The sequence below is a fragment of the Ornithorhynchus anatinus genome, chromosome 3 (assembly GCF_004115215.2).
Source record: "Ornithorhynchus anatinus isolate Pmale09 chromosome 3, mOrnAna1.pri.v4, whole genome shotgun sequence".
In the NCBI taxonomy this organism is placed as follows: domain Eukaryota; kingdom Metazoa; phylum Chordata; class Mammalia; order Monotremata; family Ornithorhynchidae; genus Ornithorhynchus; species Ornithorhynchus anatinus.
This window is the reverse complement of record NC_041730.1, coordinates 82,304,403-82,323,943: the sequence shown is the minus strand read 5'-3', so window position 1 is coordinate 82,323,943 and position 19,541 is coordinate 82,304,403. Positions and strand designations below refer to the sequence as shown.

General features: G+C 44.6%; 1 protein-coding gene across 2 annotated transcripts in view; it reads right to left on the bottom strand.

The window, feature by feature from the left end:
- Positions 1-19,541, bottom strand: part of GRID1 (glutamate ionotropic receptor delta type subunit 1) — an 842,873-nt gene that overhangs the window by 537,483 nt on the left and 285,849 nt on the right. For both annotated transcript variants that reach the window (XM_029061433.1, XM_029061434.2), the window contains exon 3: positions 8,194-8,478. In XM_029061433.1, coding sequence (XP_028917266.1) covers positions 8,194-8,478 — 285 coding nt within the window. The remainder of the gene's footprint in view (positions 1-8,193; positions 8,479-19,541) is intronic.

Genomic DNA, 19,541 nt, shown 5'->3' with positions numbered 1-19,541 from the left:
AGACTACACTGTTAGGAATGAAGCTATCCATATTCAGAACTCAAGGCAACTAGGAGATGAGTGACTCATCTGTAACCACAAATAGGCTTTCTTTTACTTTATTAATAAATACAAATGGACTAGTTCATGTGAGAAAATCCCTACTTATGGAGAAGAGCTCAATTTATTTAAAGTAGAGCAGGGCTGGTTGGAAAAAAATGACTCAGAGTAAGTGAGGAGCGTTTCTGCTCTAATTTACCTAGTGACTTCCAAAACACATCTCCTCCCTCACAAAGGCATGAGATGGTGAAACTCCAGATCAGACCTCCCATTTCCCCCTCTTTACCTAACAATAAAAGTTGTGCTATTTGATAAACTCAGTGCCAAACACTGTACTAAGCACTGAGGTATTTTCAAGATAATCAAGTTGAACACAGTCCTTGCCCCACATAGGACTCAAAGTCTAAGGTGTAGGGAAAGCATTTATTTAATCCCCATTTTGTAGATGAGGAAACTGAAGCACAGAGAAGTTAAGCATCATGCTCAAGGCAACACAGCAAGCAAATGGAGGCGCTGGGATGGATTAAAAGCAAGGCCTTCTAACTCCCTGGCCCTTCCTCTTTCCAATAGGTCATTCTGCTTTATCTCCCTCAGTTTAATGTCTTCAGGGAGCCCACATTTGCAATCTAAATTACTACAGGAAGCAGCTTGTCCTAATGGATAGAGCATGAACCTGAGAGTCAGAAGGTCATGGATTCTGGTTCCGGCCCAGCCATTTGTCTGCTGTGTGGCCTTGGGCAAGTCACTTATCAATTATTTCATCTGTAAAATGGGGATTAGGACTGTGAGCCCTAAGCGGAATCGGGACTGTATTCAACCCAATTTGTTTGTATCCGCCCCAGTGTTTAGCACAGTGCCTGGCATAGTAAGTACTTAACAAATACCATAATTATTGCCAGTATTATTATTATTACTTTGTAGATGGCTTATAATATGGAAAAACTCTTGCCTCTTCCTCCTTCTGTGTCTTTACCCTCGCCTTTGTGAACACTTACCTCCTCTTCAACCAACCAATCAATCAGTAGTATTTATTGAGCATTTACACTGTGCAGAGCATTATCCTAAGCTCTTTGGAGAGTATAATTCAACAGAGACAGTAGATACTTTCCCTGTTCAAAATGATCTGACAGTCTAGAGGGCAAGACAGACTAAGTAAATTATGGATATGTACATAACTGATGTGGGGCTGAGGGTGGGTTTCGTTCATTTTATTTTGTTTGTTTTATGGTATCATTAAGGACTTACTATGTGACAAACACTGTCCTAAGTGCTGGGGCAGGTAAAAGTTAATTAGGTCAGACACAGTTCCTGTCCCACATGAGGCTCACGGTCTTAATCCCCATTTTGCAGTCGAGGAAACTGAGGCACAGAGTTATTAAGTGACTTACTCAAGGTCACACAGCAAGCAACTGGCAGAACAATGGGCAGAGCCAGAATTAGAACCCAGGTCCTCTGACTCCCAGATCCATGGCCACTAGGCCATTCTGCTGCTTAAGAGCTTAAAGCTCACAGATTCAAGTGTGTAGGCAATGTAGTAGGGACAGGAAATGGGGGAAAGACCGTTCTTCATTCAGTCATATTTACTGAGGGCTTACTATCTGAAAAGCTCTGTAGTAAGTCCTTTCAAAAATGTTAGTATCTGGCCTACACAAAAGCAATTCAATGGCATAGAGGGAGGACCAATATTAAACTTGCTTGTCTGTCTACTCAATTTGCAAGTGTTTTCCTTAGCATGTTTTGCAGTGTGTGTAGGGAAAAGTGAACAGATCTGTTAAAATAAATCTGCACTTGCCTATCACACCAGCCTTTCCCCAAACAGGTCAGGTCTAATGAAATCAGGTGAGGACCACAGTTAGGAACCAAAGGGTCCCCACTCTTTATACCTTTCTGACTTCCTAGTAAACACCTAAATATTGCATTCTTACATCCAGCTTGCAGATGCCAAACTTTCCAGCTGGTATCCTGGCTCGAAAGAGGCTTGATTTGCTCCTTAAGTCTGCAGCTGGGCAGAATGGGTGAAGGCTATCGATTGATCAAACAATTGATCAAATCATCAATCAATGGTATTTATCAAGCTCTTACCATGTGCAGAGAAATATGTTAAGCACTGGGTTAGGCCTAGCACCATCCAAACCTTTGTTCCTTAGCCAAACATCAGGAATTGCTTCTGCTCATAGATTCTGAGCTCCTCTGTAGTTAATCAGGATGGCATTATTATTATTACTATTATTATCATCATATTTGATAAGTGTTCACTGTGTGTCAAGAACTGTTCTAAGCACTGAAGAAGATACAAGTTAATCAGGTTGGACACAGTCCCACATAGGGCTCACAGTCTAACTGTTTCAGGCTCCTTGCTGACCTCCCTGCCTCCTGTCTCTCCCACTCCATATTCCACTCTGCTGCCCAGATCATTTTCTTTCCAAAACATTCAGACCATGCTTCCCCACTCCTCAAGAAACTTCAGTGGTTTCCCCTCTGCCTCTGCATCAAACAAAAACTCCTCACTATTGGCTTTAAAGCACTCAATCACCTTGCCTCCCTCTCACCTCAGCTCACTACTCTCCTATACAATCCAGCCCAGGCGCTTCGCTCCTCTAATGTTAACCTTCTCACTGTACCTCAGTCTCATCTATCTCATCTCTGACTTCTCACCCACATCCTACCTCTGGCCTGGAATGCCCTCCCACTTCATATCAGACAGATAATTGCTCTCCCCCACTTCAAAGCCTTATTGAAGGTACATCTACTCCAAGAAGCCCTCCCTGACTAAGACCTCCTCTCCTATATTCCCACTCTATCTGCATCACCCTGACTTGCTCCCTTCATTCATCCTCCCTCCCATCCCCATAGCAATATGTATATATCTCTAATTTATTTATTTATGTATATTAATGTCTATCTCCCCCTCTAGACTGTGAGTTCACTGTGAGCAGGGAATGTGTCTGTTGTTATATTGTACTCCCCCAAGCTCTTAGTACAGTGCTTGTGCACAGTAAATGCTCAATATATACGAATGAATGAGTGAGTGAATGAATGAATAAGTAGGAGGGTGATCAGTGACATTTCGCTGCCTTTCTAGCTCTGTTTCTGCATCTCTTTTTCTCTCTCTCTGCTTCCGAGTCAACCCTCAGCCTAAGTGCTTAGGTGGAATTGCCTCCAGTGCCTAGGTGATACAGTAGAAAGGGAAGATAGGGTGGGGAGATGAAAGATTAGTCAGGGAAGGCTTCCTAAAGGAGTTGTAGCTGTAGAAAAGCTTTGAAGATTCAGAAAGTTGTGGTCCGCCGGAAATCCATCTGGTCCTTTTATTGAGAGGGGCCAGTATGCAGAGTCCTGGGAATTGGGGGCTATACAACCCTAACCCAGAGCTGGTATGGACTCTTAGAGAAGCAATGGGGCCTAGTGGGTACCAGGCTCTGCCACTTGTCTGCTGTGTGACCTTGGGCAAGTTACTTCACTTCTCTGTGCCTCAGTTACCTCATCTCGGCAATGGGGATTAAGATGGTGAGCCCCATGTGGGACAGAGACTGTGTCCAACCAAATTTGCTTGAATCTATCCCAGGACTTAGTACAATGCTGATATATAGTAAGCACTTAACAAATGTCATTTATTATTACTAATAGTAGAGGTAAAAAGGCTTATTTGCTGGTTAGGAATGGTTTGAAAGAGCTTACCCTCCACAAAACAGCTCCTCATCCTCCCAACTTGACTAGGATTTTGTGTCGATGGACAGAGTTTTTATGGCTGAAGGTGCCATTCTGAGGCCTCTTGGAAATATCTTTGTTGACTTAAAAGACAAAAGTGAGGAACTGTTGTTCTCCATCATTCTCCTTTCCTCTCCTTTCAACACCCACCCCCCATCCCCTCCCCTCCACTCCATCCTATAAAAGCTTGGTTTCTCAGCTTGATCCAAGCTTTTGGTATTTTCACTTAAATCTTCTCTCCACCATGCCAGCTTTTCTTCTATTTTTCCCTTCCCTGTCACAACAAGCTTGGAAATGTGTATTGACAGCATTTACCAAAAGGGACATCTTGCACCTTGCAAATTATGTGCATACAAATTCCTATCTCTCCTCTCTGCCAAGACTCAACACTCCGGGGGAGGCCGATGGCATGATTTCGGCACGTTTCCCTAGCGCTGTTTTCACTGGCTTGTTTCATCACTAAGCGCCTGTCACACAACCTTTCTCTCCCAACCCTCATATTAAAATCAACAACAGCTCTAGCTCTTCCCCACCCACCCACCCTATGGCCACACTCTGTTTCTGTTCACCCTGCACCAAACTGAGCCTCCATGTGGGATGGGAAACCCCACCATAGTACTAACTGGGGGACAACTGGCTTAATCATTTCTAAGGGACAAATTGAAGTTTTAAAAATATACTTAGGTGCTTTGTATTGGTGGTAAAAAAAAATAATAACAATAATAGCAATGGCATTTATTAAGCACTTACTATATGGCAAGTACTGTATTAAGCACTGGGGTAGAAACAAGATAATCAGGTCATACACAGTCCCCGTCCCACATCAACTCACAGTCTAAGGGACAGTGAGAACAGGTATTTAATTCCCATTTTTCATAGAGGAACCTGAGGCACAGGGAGGTTAAGTGACTTGCCCAAGGTCACACAGCTGGCAAGGGGCCAAAATTAGAATAATAATGTTGGTATTTGTTAAGCGCTTACTATGTGCAGAGCACTGTTCTAAGCGCTGGGGTAGATACAGGGTCATCATATTGTCCCACATGAGGCTCGCAGTCTTAATCCCCATTTGACAGATGAGGTAACTGAGGCCCAGAGAAGTGAAGTGACTTGCCCACAGTCACACAGCTGACAAGTGGCAGAGCCGGGATTCAAACCCATGAACTCTGACTCCCAAGCCCGACCTCTTTCCACTGAGCCACGCCGCTTCCCCAAAGAAGCGGTAATAGTAATAGCAGTAATAGTAGTATTCCCCTTAGAATACAAAGCTCCTGACATCCAGTCCTGTGCTCTTTCCACTAGGCCATGATGTAGATTTAATGCTTTTTTAAATTTCCTTTCCTTGAAAATATGTCCCACCCCCTGCCCTCCACCTTCAAAGTGTTCTACTAGAGGCTGGGGCCATATTGCCTATTAGGAAATTTGCCCCTGAGCACTACCAGAGGACCAAGAGGTAGGCACCAATGGATGCAAATCCCAATTACTGCTGCTTCATCTGTAATGCCAGAGTGCACCTAAGAGTAAAGGCTTCTGGGAAAGGAGAGCCAGCCACTTTCTGTTTAGATAGGTTTTGGTGTTGGTGTCTGTCCTTATCATGCCCACTGATGGTGGGGTCCAGCCTATCAGCTCCTTCTTAATGGTGGTCAAGGCTCAAGGGGAGCCAGAGTAAGGCGTCTTGGCTAATAAAATGAGATTTCAAGCAGGACCTGTGGGGGTTTGATGGACCCCCTACTCCCCAACCCCCAGGTCTCTGCTGCCATTGGCTTGTTCTCTATCACTGCTGCCCCAACTGTGGGTTAAAAGCCTGACAAGACTGGCCCACATGAATCCTGCCTTTATCCAGTTCTGCAACCAGGCAGTCCCTACTGCTTGTGATGACTTTTCTTTCCATGGGGATAACCTGGGTTCTAATCCTAGACCTCAGTTCTAAGCTCTGCCAATTGCTAGCTGTGTTACCAAGGGCAAGTCACTTAACTACTCTGTGCCTCATTTTTCTCAACTGTAAAGTGGGGATAACTGTTCTCCCTCCTACTTAGACCATGAATCCCTTGCAGGATAGGTATTCTGTCCAAATTAATTGATTTGTATCGACCCCAGTGTTTAGAACAGTGCTTGACACATAGTAAGCTCTGAACAAATACCATTAAAAAAAGAAAAAAAAGAGGAAAGATTGATCAATTTGAGTGAAGACTGCTGCAGTTACGGTAAATGTTTCCATGGCGGGGGAAATGACGTTTGCTACAGTTTCACCACTCTCCTCATGCAATCCTCTTTTAGCAGAAAAAAAGTTGTTCACTGTAAGACAACGGACTAGACAATGCCTCCTTGCATGGTCAAGAACGCTTCAAAACCAATACTTACTTTGACATCATTGCAAATGCATCACAATCATCTACTGTTGTGATTTTTTTTTAAATCCCAGATACACAGCTGTTCTGCTTTTCAAAATAATCCCTCCATGTTATGAACCACCAGTTCCACTATTACCATTATTATGAAGTAGGAAATCCACGCTTCTTTCTAAGAACTCAAAACTGAGAGGTAGAGGTGGTTAGGATCAGCTCTTAGAAGGGAAGCAACTTGCTCCAGGATATTTAGCAGATAAGGGGCAGACACAGAGGGAGAAGCCAGGTGTTATGGTCTTCCCACCAAAGGCATCTCCATTCAATCACACAAGCTTCCCCTATATCTCCTGGTGCTTCTTCCCAGTGGGAGGCAGGGCTAACAGTAGACCCCACCCACCCCAAGGACCTAGGCCACTGAGACAATATCAGGTAGGGGGTAATGAGAGAGAATGTGTCTGCTACTCCATACATATTGTGATGACACTGGCCTCAAAGCAAATAGCAAACCCCAGGACTGTGCCAGCAGGTTCTTTCAGTAGCCAGGGAAACCTACTGAGGGCTTTCCATTTCCAAGAAAGCTTTGTCCAAATGAGGGCCTGCCTTGTTAAGGTCACACAAGTTCATCTTCATTTCATCCCAGTTCCTCTATTTATTCTTTCAATCCTTTAGAGAAGGCTCCACAAGGCATATTTACTCAAGAGATCAGAACAACATTAGGTCTTAGGAAAGCAAAGTATTCAGGCATATGCAAACACACACTTAGTTCTTTCTGCTTCTAAATACTTAGGAGGATGGCTTATGCATGCCAAAGGCCCAGCCAAATGATCCTGGGACATCCTGAGGAATTTGCAGCAAACAGGGCAGTTGCCAAGAAGCTGGAACGGGAGCACTGACACAACGAGGACTATTTGACTGAGGGATAATGGAATGTTTAAACTTCATCGTCTGTGTCTTCCCACTCAACTGCTTTCGCCAGTGCTAATCCCACCACCGGACACCGCACTGACTCTCTTTTGTGACTGCTCAGAAGAAGTAAAGCAAATTTCAGAGAGGATCATGCTGCAGCTTCCTCCCTCCAGAGAGTGGCCACATTACGGACAGGAAGCTGCAGCTGTGCAACAGGAATATGCACAACTTTGGGTGAATAACTGAAGTTTAGCAACAATGTTATGAAAGCCAAATAAGTAGCATGTTTAAAACAAAATCCTGCCTTCCACAACAAGCAGAATGTAGTCAGCTGAAGGCATGGTGTCATCTTTCCATCCACTGAGTCACTATTGACTGAAATATATTTCGCAGAAAGCCAGAAAGTCAGATCGCAACCCTTCCCTTGAAAAGTGAAAGTTGCCACAGTACTAAAGATAAAAAGCTACAGGTCACAACAGGTAGCAGGAAGGGAGAGACAGGAAAGAAGAGTCCTAGGAATATGGATGATTCCCCTTTGGACAGAAAGGAATCACTACGAGATATATGTGGTAACAGTGAGATTACCCATGATCCCTTGAGAATCCGGGTCTCCATCTAGTGCACGTCCAAGTGAATTCCTGCCCATCAATGTCAGCAGTTTATTAATATTTTATTGAAAACCTCAGAAATGACTCAAACTTCATCTGTCATGACAAAGCTATGTTGCTTAGCAACTTTATGGGCTTTCTGGTGATTGATTTTTCTCAGCTCCTTTCCACTCAGACACCAAGAGTGAGGGATCCTCAAGAACAGACTCTACCCATCTCTAATGCACATAAACCAAGAAAGTAGTCACATATGAGCATGGAAATTGCCTTAGTTATTTATCGGTGATTCTCCCAGGTCCCTGATAATTCCTTTCCCACCCTGCCCAACTCTTTATGCTCACTTTACCAGCTCAGAGAGAAGGAGGCTCATAGGAGAAAGGCAAGGAGAGGAAACCTCACACGGGTTTAACTTTGTCCTTATTAAAGCAGAGTATATGGATTATGTGTGAATTCTAATTATTCTCCCTTTCTCACTCTCTCTTCTCTAAAATCATGACCAAGGATAATCAAAAGCTCTCTGGACTTAACGGATGTTCAGATCAAATTAAGTCAGCATGACGTCCTTGGCTTCCTTGGACACCATTTTCACTCACCATATTCACTGTCATAGAAGACGATGAACTTCTGCCACCGCAGCTCCGTGACCAACTTGAGCATCACATCGTTGAGGCGGACGGGGGGCCGCGAGGCCAGGGTGTACTCCTCTCCATCCAAGCTGGGGTTCAGATGGCAGGCGGTGCGAGGGGAGCCTCCTGTGTTGCGCTGGACATAGAGGTGTGGGATGTGCATGGCATCCGTGAGGGACTGGAGGGCATTTGCAGAGGCACAACCAGTGGATGTGACTAAGGCTAAGATACCTTGGGTCATCAGGTCGCAGGCTGAGGAGAGAGAAAGAGAGGTAGATATCAGAGCACCAAGGGTCAAGCGACAAAACTCACCTAAAAGTAAAAGATATCTAAGGCGGTAGTGTGTGACTGGTAGTCATCCCTGATGATGATGATGATGATAATGATGAAATATTCATTAATAATATTTAATGTGGCTTCCAGAATCTGAGAAAGCAGATGTAATTTCCAAACATCTAGACTGTAAGCTCACTGTGGGCACATGTGCACAGTAAGCAGTCAATAAATATGATTGACTGATCGATTGATCCACTGTTTGATTGAAACCTAGCACCAGAATACCCAGTCATCTGCCTCAGAAAGCAGGTTTTCGAACAACAATTTTGAAAAGGCAGTAACAGGATTTAAATTTTTATAAGGGAATTTATCGTTGGGGGAGGCAGGGAATGGAATAGAGAAAGGGAGAAGATGAAGGGGGGAAGAGTAAAACAGAGAAAAATCAGTTAATGATACAGGGACATGGGGTAGTTATTAAAATGTTCCATTTTAACATGTCTGCCTCACCTAGAAACGGACAAAATGTTCCCCTAGGTGCCTTTCATTTCCTGCATATTAGCTGAAATTGAAAGGACTCTTGAGAGGCAATATAAACATTCATTTCGAAAATGTTGCTGCAACCAAGACTTAAAAGCTCCCAGAGACCTATCTTAGCTGGTTGCAGCGATGAGCACACGCAGTGTCCAAGCTTTCAGAACGTGGCATATACTGCATCTTCTCGGTATACTCACGGCAGTTGGGAGAAGGATCCCACCTTCCAACCCACTCCCCATCCCCCAAGTAAATAGCCACCTGCTGATCCTGAGACTGACCTTTACCCCATCTAAGCCACCATGGAGTTTTTTCTGTATTTCTCTTTAGAACTTTCTTTCTTTTCTTCCCCCTACTGCCTACTGCTTCTCTTCCACTACATTCCAGTTGACATGCTTAGCTCCTCTAACACTTGCCTACTCACTGTGCCACGCTCTCATCTCTGTCACCATCGACACTTAGCTCCCACCCTCCCTCCTTCCTAGAACTCCCTCTCCCTTCATATCTGACAGGCCACCACGCTTCCCATCTTTAAAGACCAACTGAATTCGCATCTCCTGGTAACCTTCCCAGACTAAACTCTCCCCTCCCTCTTTTACCTCCATTTTGCATGACCTACACACTCAAGTCCTCTCCTCCTAAGCAATCAGGTATACACCCCACCCAATTTTGTGCACCTCCTTATACTCCCTATCAATAATTCATTTTAGGGACTGCCTCCCCCACTAGACTGTAAGCTCTTTGAGACCAGGGATTAGAGAAGCACCATGACTCAGTGGAAAGAGCACGGGCTGGGGAGTTAGATAGAGGTCATGGGTTCAAATCCTGGCTCCGCTGTTGTCAGCTGTGTGACTTTGGGCAAGTCATTTAACTTCTCTGGGCCTCAGTTCCCTCAACTGTAAAATGGGGATTGAGACTGTGAGACCCACGTGGGACAACCTGATAATAATAAAAATAATAATAATGTTGGTATTTGTTAAGCGCTTACTATGTGTAGAGCATTGTTCTAAGCTCTGGGGTAGATACAGGGTAATCAGGTTGATCACCTTGCATCTTCCACAGCCCTTAAAACAGTGCTTTGCACATAGTAAGTGCTTAACAAATGCCATTATTATTAGTATTATTATTATCTTATCTATACAGTCCCAAGAACTTAGGGTAGTACTGTGCACAAAGTAAGCACTCAATAAATACACACTGATAGACCGATTAACTGATTTCCAAACAAATCATCTACCAAAAGCTAGACTCTTCCCTCGGTGGATCACAAGTGTCCTGCCACCTTTGGAACAGCACCAAGGTTCCCTGTCAGTCTTTCACCCATCAGTCCTGGGTCAATAATTAGCACCCTCACCCCAATTTTTCAGATGGGAAGACTGTGGCTCGGAGAGGTGAAAGGAGACCCAGCCCATTAATAACAGGGCCAGACCTGAACTCTGTCCTGTCCCTGCCCAACCTACTAAGCCTTACTTTTTGATCTCCAGCAAACTCTCTCTGCACACATTATTCTGTTCTGATTATGCATCCCCAAGTTCCTGGTGCTGTGTGCCACTTCACCTCAGCTCAGCCACTTTCCTGTTGTGTGCCTGTGGACAAGTTACTTAAATTCTCTCTCTGTGTCTCAGTTACCTCATCTGTAAAATGAGACTGTAAGCCCTGGGTGGGACAGGGACTGTGCCCAATCTGATTAAATTGTATCCAACTCAGAACTTAGTAAAGTGTCTGTCCCATATTAAGCACTTAGAAAAAAAGCCACTTAATTTCTCTGTAACTCAGTTTCCTCATCTGTAAAATGCAGATTGAATACCTGTTCCCCTCCATTTTAGTCTATGAGTCCCACGTGGAACAGGGACTGTCTTATCCGCATATAGTGTATCTACACCAGAGCTTAATACAGTGCTTGATACATAGTAACTACTAAACAAATACCATTATTACTATTAATCTTTTTCTCAGTTGACTCAAAAGGAAGGATTAATTTTTTTAAATTCTTCTTCTGATTCAGATTTTCCATCTTGGAAGGCCAGTGCCAGTCGCCATTCTCCTCCTCCGCAATCCTTCAATTACAGCTGGATTTCTCCAATCCTTCCCAAAGTAGCCAGTTGCTCGGCAACTTTGCTAGTTAATTCTCTTAAGACTCCCCAAATCTGCCTGACCCATCATTATCCAGAGATTGGATTTTACCAGCAACCTCATCCACTTGTCTTCTTACTCCCTAATCACCCATTCGTTTTCATGATTCTTGGTGTTTAGCACAGGGCTTCCCTCAGGGGACAGCAAAGCACTGAGTGCATTTCCCCAGTAAGCATTGATCGTCCCTTTCAGATGCAGGCTTGTTTTTCCATGCAGTGTTCTGTCCCTTCCAACCAGCAATAATCAATTTGGGGGATATCTGAGGTCTTCTCACCCTCTGGGCTACCCCTATCGAAGCAGTGCCAGGGTGGGTAATTGGGAGAGGGTTTGCTCACCTTGGAGCAAAGGCTTTGAGAAGATGGGAGTGTCAGGAGGCAGTCTCAAAAACAGCCAGAGGTGCAGCATGGGACAGACCCAGTTGCACAAAAAGGACTTATTTTTACATGCAAGCCATAAAGGAGGCAGTGTCGGTCTCACAGTGGCCTTCTCAACCACAAGCACATACACAGATAGGAGCTCACCATCAATGCAGTCAGAACACAAAGGAATGTGATGTAATTGCTGTTGATTTTTCCCTTCTGCAAAATCTCTCTTTATTTCCCACATCCTCAATGGGACTTCCCTAACCTTGCCACACTTCCCTGAGTCAGCCCAGACAGCAGTCCAGCCTGTCTTTGCTTTAGAAAGGACAGAGCTGGAGAGCAGAGACTAAAGAAGGCCTGAGCCATGTGCCCTTAGCTGGTTTACTAGTCTTCCCAAATCCTCTTTTATCCTCCTATAGCCCTTAATCCAAGCAAGCTGAGCCCTGCAGGTGTTAGAATATGGCTTCCCTGAAATTTCCTGGCTCTCATTCATTCATTCAATCGTATTTATTAAGTATTATTACTGTGTGCAGAGCACTGTGCTAAACACTTGGGAAAGTACAATACAGCAATAAACAGCGACATTCCCTGCCCAAAACAAGCTCACAGTCTAGAGAAGGGGAGACAGACAATAATACAAATAAATAAAATTACAGATATGTATATAAGTACTGTGGCCCTGAGAGTGGGGAGCAAGTCAGGGCAACACAGAAGGGAGTGGGAGATGAGGAAAAGTGGGGCTCAGTCTGGGAAGGCTTCTTGGAAGAGATGTGCCTTCAGTAAGGCTTTGAAGGTGGGGGAGAGTAATTGTCTGTCGGATTTGAGGAGGGAGGGCGTTACAGGCCAGAGGCAGGATGTGGCCCAGGGTCAGCAGTGAGGCATGGTGAGAAGGTTAGTACTAGAATAGTGAAGTATGCATGCTAGGTTGTAGAAGGAGAGAAGTGAGGTGAGGTAGGAGGGGGCAAGGTGATGGAGTGCTTTAAAACCAATGGTGCAGAGTTTTTGTTTGATACATAGGTGGATAGGCAACCACAGGAGATATTTGAGGAGATGGATGACATATCCTGAAAGTTTGTAAAATGATGATCAGGAAATGGAGTGAAATGTTGACTGGAGTGGGGAGAGACAGGAGGTTGGGAGGTCAGCAAGGAAGCTGATGCAGTGATCTAGGCGGGATAGGATGAGTGATTGTATTAACATGGGTTTCAAACTTCCAAGTACCCCAATTCCTCTTGCATCAAAAAGAAACTCCCAACCACCAGCTTCAAGGCTCTCCACCAGCTGTCTCCCACCAACCAACCCACCACACCCAGCTCATCCTCTTCCTTCCTGCCAAGTAGGTCTTCTAACTGCATCTCACTTGGGACTCAACCTTGTGCAAGTCCTTCCACATGTTTTTCTCTCACATGTAACTCCCTCCCCATCTTCCAAACTCTCCTGATGGAGTTGCCTCCTCCAAGAACCACACCTTGGCTCACCCCCACACACCCCCACCACAAAACACTCCTTTAGCCCATCCCAGCCATTTGAATATCCATGCAGGCTGCTTGTAGAGTGCAGTGCCTGGAATACAGTAAGGACTTTATAAAAACTATTTTAAACAAAGGACCTGGGTTCTAATCCCAGCTCTGCCATTTGTCTGCTGTGTGACCTTGGCCAAGTCATTTAACTTCTCTGTGCCTCATCTGTAAAACGGGGGTTAATACTGTGACCCCCATATCGACATGGACTGTGTCCAACCTGATTAGGTTGTATCTTTATCATCACTTGGTACAGTGCCTGAAACATAGTAAGTGTTTAACCAATACCATCCAAAAAACTTTTCTGACTTAATTTTGCTTTTCAATCTATGAATCATGCTTTTAACTGGCAATTTGTGTCATTGTCTTTCCCATTGGACCGCAAGCTCTTCAGGAGAGTGAGATAGGTTGTGACTTGTAGTATAAGATCCCAAGGGCTTAGAATAGCACGCAATAAGCATTCCTACAAAATTCTGCCACAGTAGGCCCTCAGTGTTATGTTCTGCACCCAGTTGGAACCCAGTACAGTGCTCTGGACACAGTACTCATCCAATAGAGTGCTCTGGCCACAGTAATCACTCACTCAGTCAATCAATGCTATTTATTGAGAACTCACTGAGCACATTTTCACGGCAATAAACACTTGTGAAATACATGTTTACTGCTCTGAAGAAGTATGCCCATTACAGTATTTTGCACAAAACGGACACTCAGAATGGTGTCCTATACACAGTTAGGCACTCAGAACAGTGCTTTGCCCTCAGTAGACCCTCCACTCATAAGAACAATAACTGTGGTTTTTGCTCAGTGCTTACTATGTGCCAAGTCCTGTGTTAAAGGCTAAGGTAGACACAAGACAATCAGGTTGGAAACAGCCACTGTCCCACATGGGGCTCATAGTAATGACACTGAAGATAATGACGATGCTGACGATGCTGATGATGATGTTGGTGATGATGAAGGCTAACGCTTCCACTTGGATGGGCCTTTGGTTTAGTTGCTATGAGGAAAAAGAAAACTCAATGGACATATTCCCTTTCCAGCAAACACACAGCCTGTTCTCCATTCCTCCTGAATGTTCTGCCAGTGAATCAACGGGAGCACTCTCTCAACACATCTAATGTATTCGATCGCATCTCCATCCCCCAGCTTCTTCATCAGCAGCCATTGTTCCCAAGCAGTGAACCACAGAACTGCCAGAACCTCAATTACATTGAGGGGAGGAGGGGGGTTCTGGCATTTCCGTGGTTCACTGCCCATGGAACTGCCAGAACCCCCCTCCTCCCCTCAATGTAATTCTCTGCATCATGCACATTAAGAACCAGCGTGGCCCAATAGAGACCCCTGAATCTATGAACCAGTTGTAAAAATGGTCACTAGACCCCAGGGCATGTCATCATTGATACTGAATTCACCCACCAAGTCTACAATCATAATTATAATTATGGTATTTGTTAGGCACTTGCTATGGGCCAAGCACTGTACTAAGCCCTATATTGTAACTTAATAAGCTTGTATCTCCCCCCAGAGTTTAGAATAGTGCTCAACATACAGTAAGTTCTTGAGAAGCAGAGTGGCCTAGTGGTAAGAGTGTGGTCCTGTGAGTCAGAAAACTTGGGTTCTCATTCTGGCTCCACCACCTGTCTGCTGTGTGAATTTGGGTAGGTTACTTAACTTCTCTGTGCCTCAATTACCTCATATGTAAAATGGGGATTGAGACTGTGAGCCCCAAGTGGGACATGGACTGGGCCCAGCTTGATTAGCTTGTGTCAATTAATCAATCAATCAGTTGTATTTTTGAGCACTTACCCTATGCAGAGCACTGTATAAGCACTTGGGAGAATAAATGAAACACTACAACAGATACATTCCCTGCCCACACTGAGGTTAAAGTCTAGAGGGGGAAACAGACATTAATGTAAATAAATAAATTATGTACATAAATGCTGTGGGGCTGCAGTGTGCGGGGTTGTGGGGAGGGAAATAAAGGGAGCAGAAAGGAGTGGGAGAATAGGAAATGAGGGCTTAGTTAGGGAAGGCCTCTTGGAGGAAATGTGCCTTCAATCAGGCTTTGAACATGGGAAGAGTAATTGTCTATTAGATATGAAGAAGGAGGGCTTTCCAGTCCAGAAGTAGGATGTGGGTGAGAGGTCAGAAACTAGATAGCCCTAGTCGAGGTACAGTGAGTAGGTTAGTATTAGAGGAGCCAAGAGTATCTACTCCAGAGGTTAATACAATGCCTTGTACATACAAGTGTATATCCCGATTAGACTGTAAGCCCGTCAAACGGCAGGGACTGTCTCTATCTGTTGCCGACTTGTTCATCCCAAGCGCTTAGTACAGTGCTCTGCACATAGTAAGCGCTCAATAAATACTATTGAATGAAATACCATTAAAAAACAAAAACCCAAATATCATAAAAATTAGAGAAAGTGCTGGGGTATATATACACTGTCCATGTCCCACATGGAGCTCGCAGTCTAAGATAAGTAAAGGATCACCAGGGGTCTCTTTTATGCATTCAACCCAATCTTAATGTTTGTCTTTTAGCTGTGATGGTAGGGAGCCTGTGGGTGAAAATAAGGCCTTGTGCAGAGTGCTTGGAATTCCTCAAAGGAATGGTACCTCATCACTCAAATACAATTCCCCTGACCAAAGATACTGCTATGGAAGAGTTCATACCCACTTGGTAGCCTCCTCAGTAGTGTACCCTCACCAGCCCTCAGTCTGGGTCAGGATGTCCCATGAATGTTTAACAAACAGCTCCCGAGCCTGGCCGAGAGCCTCTCCTGGGGCTGCTGGTATAGAAGTCTTCAAGATCTCCATCATTGCTTAATCCTCCATCTTCCTCCTTCAGTATTTGGGTCATCCGGCTGCAGATTTTTGCATGCCACTTTTTGCTTTCTGATTTAATCCCTTTCCAAACTCCTGCTATTTAAACAGCTATATCCACCTGACATGCACAGGTTGTGAAGTGGGAGAGTGCTCTGAAGCGCCAATATTTTTGTTTTTTATGGCATTTGTTAAGTGCATGCTATGTGCCAGGCACTGTACTAAGCAATGGGTAGATTCAAGCTTATCAGGTTGGACACAATCCCTGTCCCACAGAAAAGTTAAGTGACTTGCTCAAAATCAAACAGCAGAAACACACAGGAGCTGGAATTAGAACCCATGTCCTTCTGACTCTCAAGCCCATGCTCCACCCACTAGATCATGTTTCTTCTCAATATTGATATTGAGGCAGACCTGGTTATAAGGTTTTCTGTCCTGACTCTAGCTTGCCGGAGCTGATTTCAAAGAAAGGAGGGGATCAAAGAAGCTAGTTTACAGCAATCATCCTTTTCATATGGAGAACTTTTTTCTTCCGTGTGCATTTTATTAGCAGATCATGGGTGGAGAGGCCCGGAGAAGATTGCAAATTGTCTCTGCTTTTTCCTTTCTCTGCCTCATTTCTCCAAGAGGGGTGACTGCATGATTTCCCTTGCCTTCAGCCTCTGCATCTCTAAAATGGCTACAACAGCTTCCATATTCCCGGGAGTTCAAGGGACTCTTAGAATTGGCATTGACTCCCCTCTTGGAGATTCTAGAACAAAACAAACTCCAGTGCAAAGTATTTTTAATGTCATTAATTTCTGCTTTTCAATGATTCCCAAAATGATGCTGTTCCTTGGTTTATTACACTCAGTCAAACGATATTTGTCTTCAAACTCAAATTAAGCAATATCTCTCTCTCTCTCTCTTTCTCTCTCTTCCTCCCTTTCTCCTTCCCTCCATCCCTCCCATAGTTCCTGGTGCCAAAATCCCATTAATTCAGATTAAAATCGTCCTTGAATAACCTCATCTAGGAAGTCCTTTGATTTAATGCCTTCTATTTCCGGTAGACATCCTGAACTTCTGGCCCCATCCCCTCACTGTCCGCGAGAGGAAGCCTGTCTGTTTTCTAGCTCAATGTTTGCCTTCTAAGAGACCCAATCCCTTGCTTTGCCCCTGCTCGGCCCTGCTGGGGTCAGAATAATTTAGATGATTGCCTTCCCCGTCTACCCCAGCCTGCTGCCCATTTTGCCAACAATAATGAGAACAGCAATAAAAATAATAATGATAAAAATTTGAAATTCATGAAACACTTCAATTTTCCAAAGTGCTATCCCCTTACATATTTCATTTTTCCCTACCCCACATCCTTGGGAGCTAGAGAAAGGCAGATAATATTACCCTCACTTTACTTATTAGGATTCTGAGGCACAGAGAGGCTAAACAACATGTTCTGCATGGGGCTCACAGTCTTAATCCCCATAACTGAGGCACAGAGAAATTAAGTGACTTGCTTAAGGTCACACAGCAGGCAAATGGCGGCACTGGGACGGGAACCCAAATCTTCTAACTCCCTGCCTGAGGGTGTTTTCACTCTGCCATGCTGCCTCCCTCTTGTCAAACTCCAAACTCAGCTCCAGACCCCTCTCTAAACCTAAAGCAGCATAAACAAGAGGGCCTCTGTAATTGCGGTCTCCACTGTATTCCACTCACTTCTGGTTTATTCATAAACATCCTCACTACTTATGTACATTTTTATTCTACTGGACATTTAATGATTCAGACACTATTCGCATATAGTTCTAGTCTCCTCCTTTAGAGTGTAAGATCCTTTGGGACAGGGATCCTGTTTAGGCATCTGTTGTACTTAGTTTGATGCATGTCTTTATTCTCTCAAACACTTAGTAAAGTGCTCTGCACACAGTAAGTGCTTAGTAAATACCACGGACTGACTGATTTTCCTAATGGTATTTGTTAAGCACTTACTTTGTGTCAAAGACTGTTCTAAGCGCTAGGGTACATACATGTTAATTAAGTTGGACACAGTCCCTGTGCCACATGAGACCCACAATCTGTCAGAGGGAGAACAGGTATTTAATCCTCATTTTACAGTTAAGGAAACTGAGGCACAGAGCATTTAAGTGAATTGCCCAAGGTCACACGGCGAGCAATTAGTAAAGTCGGGATTAGAACTCAGATCCTCCAACTCCCGGGTCCATGATCTTTCCACTAGGCCCGCTGCTTCTCAGAAAGAATGACTGATTGATTGATTGATTGAGGCCCATGGGCATTCAATAAATACCACTATTACTATTACTACTATTACTTTATGATGCCTTCTCTGACCTATGTGAGAGTTAGGGAGGAAAAAAAGACAGCAGTGCCAGGCACTCTTAAACATTAAACATTAACCCCACTGCAAGGGACTGTCTTTTCATTCAATTGTGCAAAGCACTGTACTAAGTGCTTGAGAAAGCACGATACAACAATAAATGGACACAGTCCCTGCGCACGATGAGCTTACAGTCTTTTGCGGGTCCCTCACTGGCCTTTTAAGCCACATATGGACTTGAAGGCAAATCTCATCTTCAGGAGTATCATGAAGAACAACTCTATATATACATACCTTCCTTTTTTCTTCCTTCTTTTCCTTCTCAGTTTCCCCTTTGTGAGTACAACTCTAAACTATGTGAGAGTTTAATTCCTAGAACCTCAACACAGATCCACTGATGGAACATGTGAGAAGAATGTCAGCTATCAGAACAGCTATTGAAGGGAAAGCTGGAAAGGTGTGAACGAAGGCAAAGAGAGCAGAGGAAACACTTTAAGGACACAGTGAAGAGAGATACAGACAATGCCGCATTAAAGCTGAAGGCTGGGAGACAGCTGCAGCAGGCAGACCAGTCTAGTGCACTGTGGTTCAGAAAGGAGAGGTGCTATTAGAGCAGAAGCCTTTAAAGGTTCAAGACCATTAGGGGAAAAACTGAAAACAAGGCTGGTACCCAGAAAGCTGGGATTTTTCCAGGAACCTTCTCAGCTAAAGTGATGATCCCAGTTCTCTCAGCCCCAGAGAAAGGCACCAAGAGGAGAACTGAACCTCCTTCACCATGAACGCAATCCCTCTCCTCCCACTTGACGGGCCATTCAGGACTGTGGAGTCTGACCTGCTGCCCCTGGGCGCCCAACCCTGGAATCAGGCTCTCTTCTCCAGCAACATACTCCCATACAGAACTAGTTACCATTTCCCTCCGACCCATAAAAGATTTTTAGCATCTTGGGCCTGGAGTTGAGCCAGGCAGCAGTGGTGACATCAAGAACTTACACTCACTCCCTCGGTGAACTCATTCGCTCTCACGGCTTTGACTACCATCTCTACGCAGATGACACGCAGATCTACATCTCCGCCCCTGTCCTCTCCCCCTCCCTTCAGGCTCGCATCTCCTCCCGCCTCCAGGACGTCTCCACCTGGATGTCGGCCCGCCACCTAAAACTCAACATGAGCAAGACTGAGCTCCTTATCTTCCCTCCCAAACCCAGGCCTCTCCCAGACTTCTCTATCACCGTGGATGGCACGACCATCCTTCCCGTCTCTCAGGCCCGCAATCTCGGTGTCATCCTTGACTCGTCTCTCTCGTTCACCCCACACATCCTATCCGTTACCAAGACCTGCCGGTTTCACCTC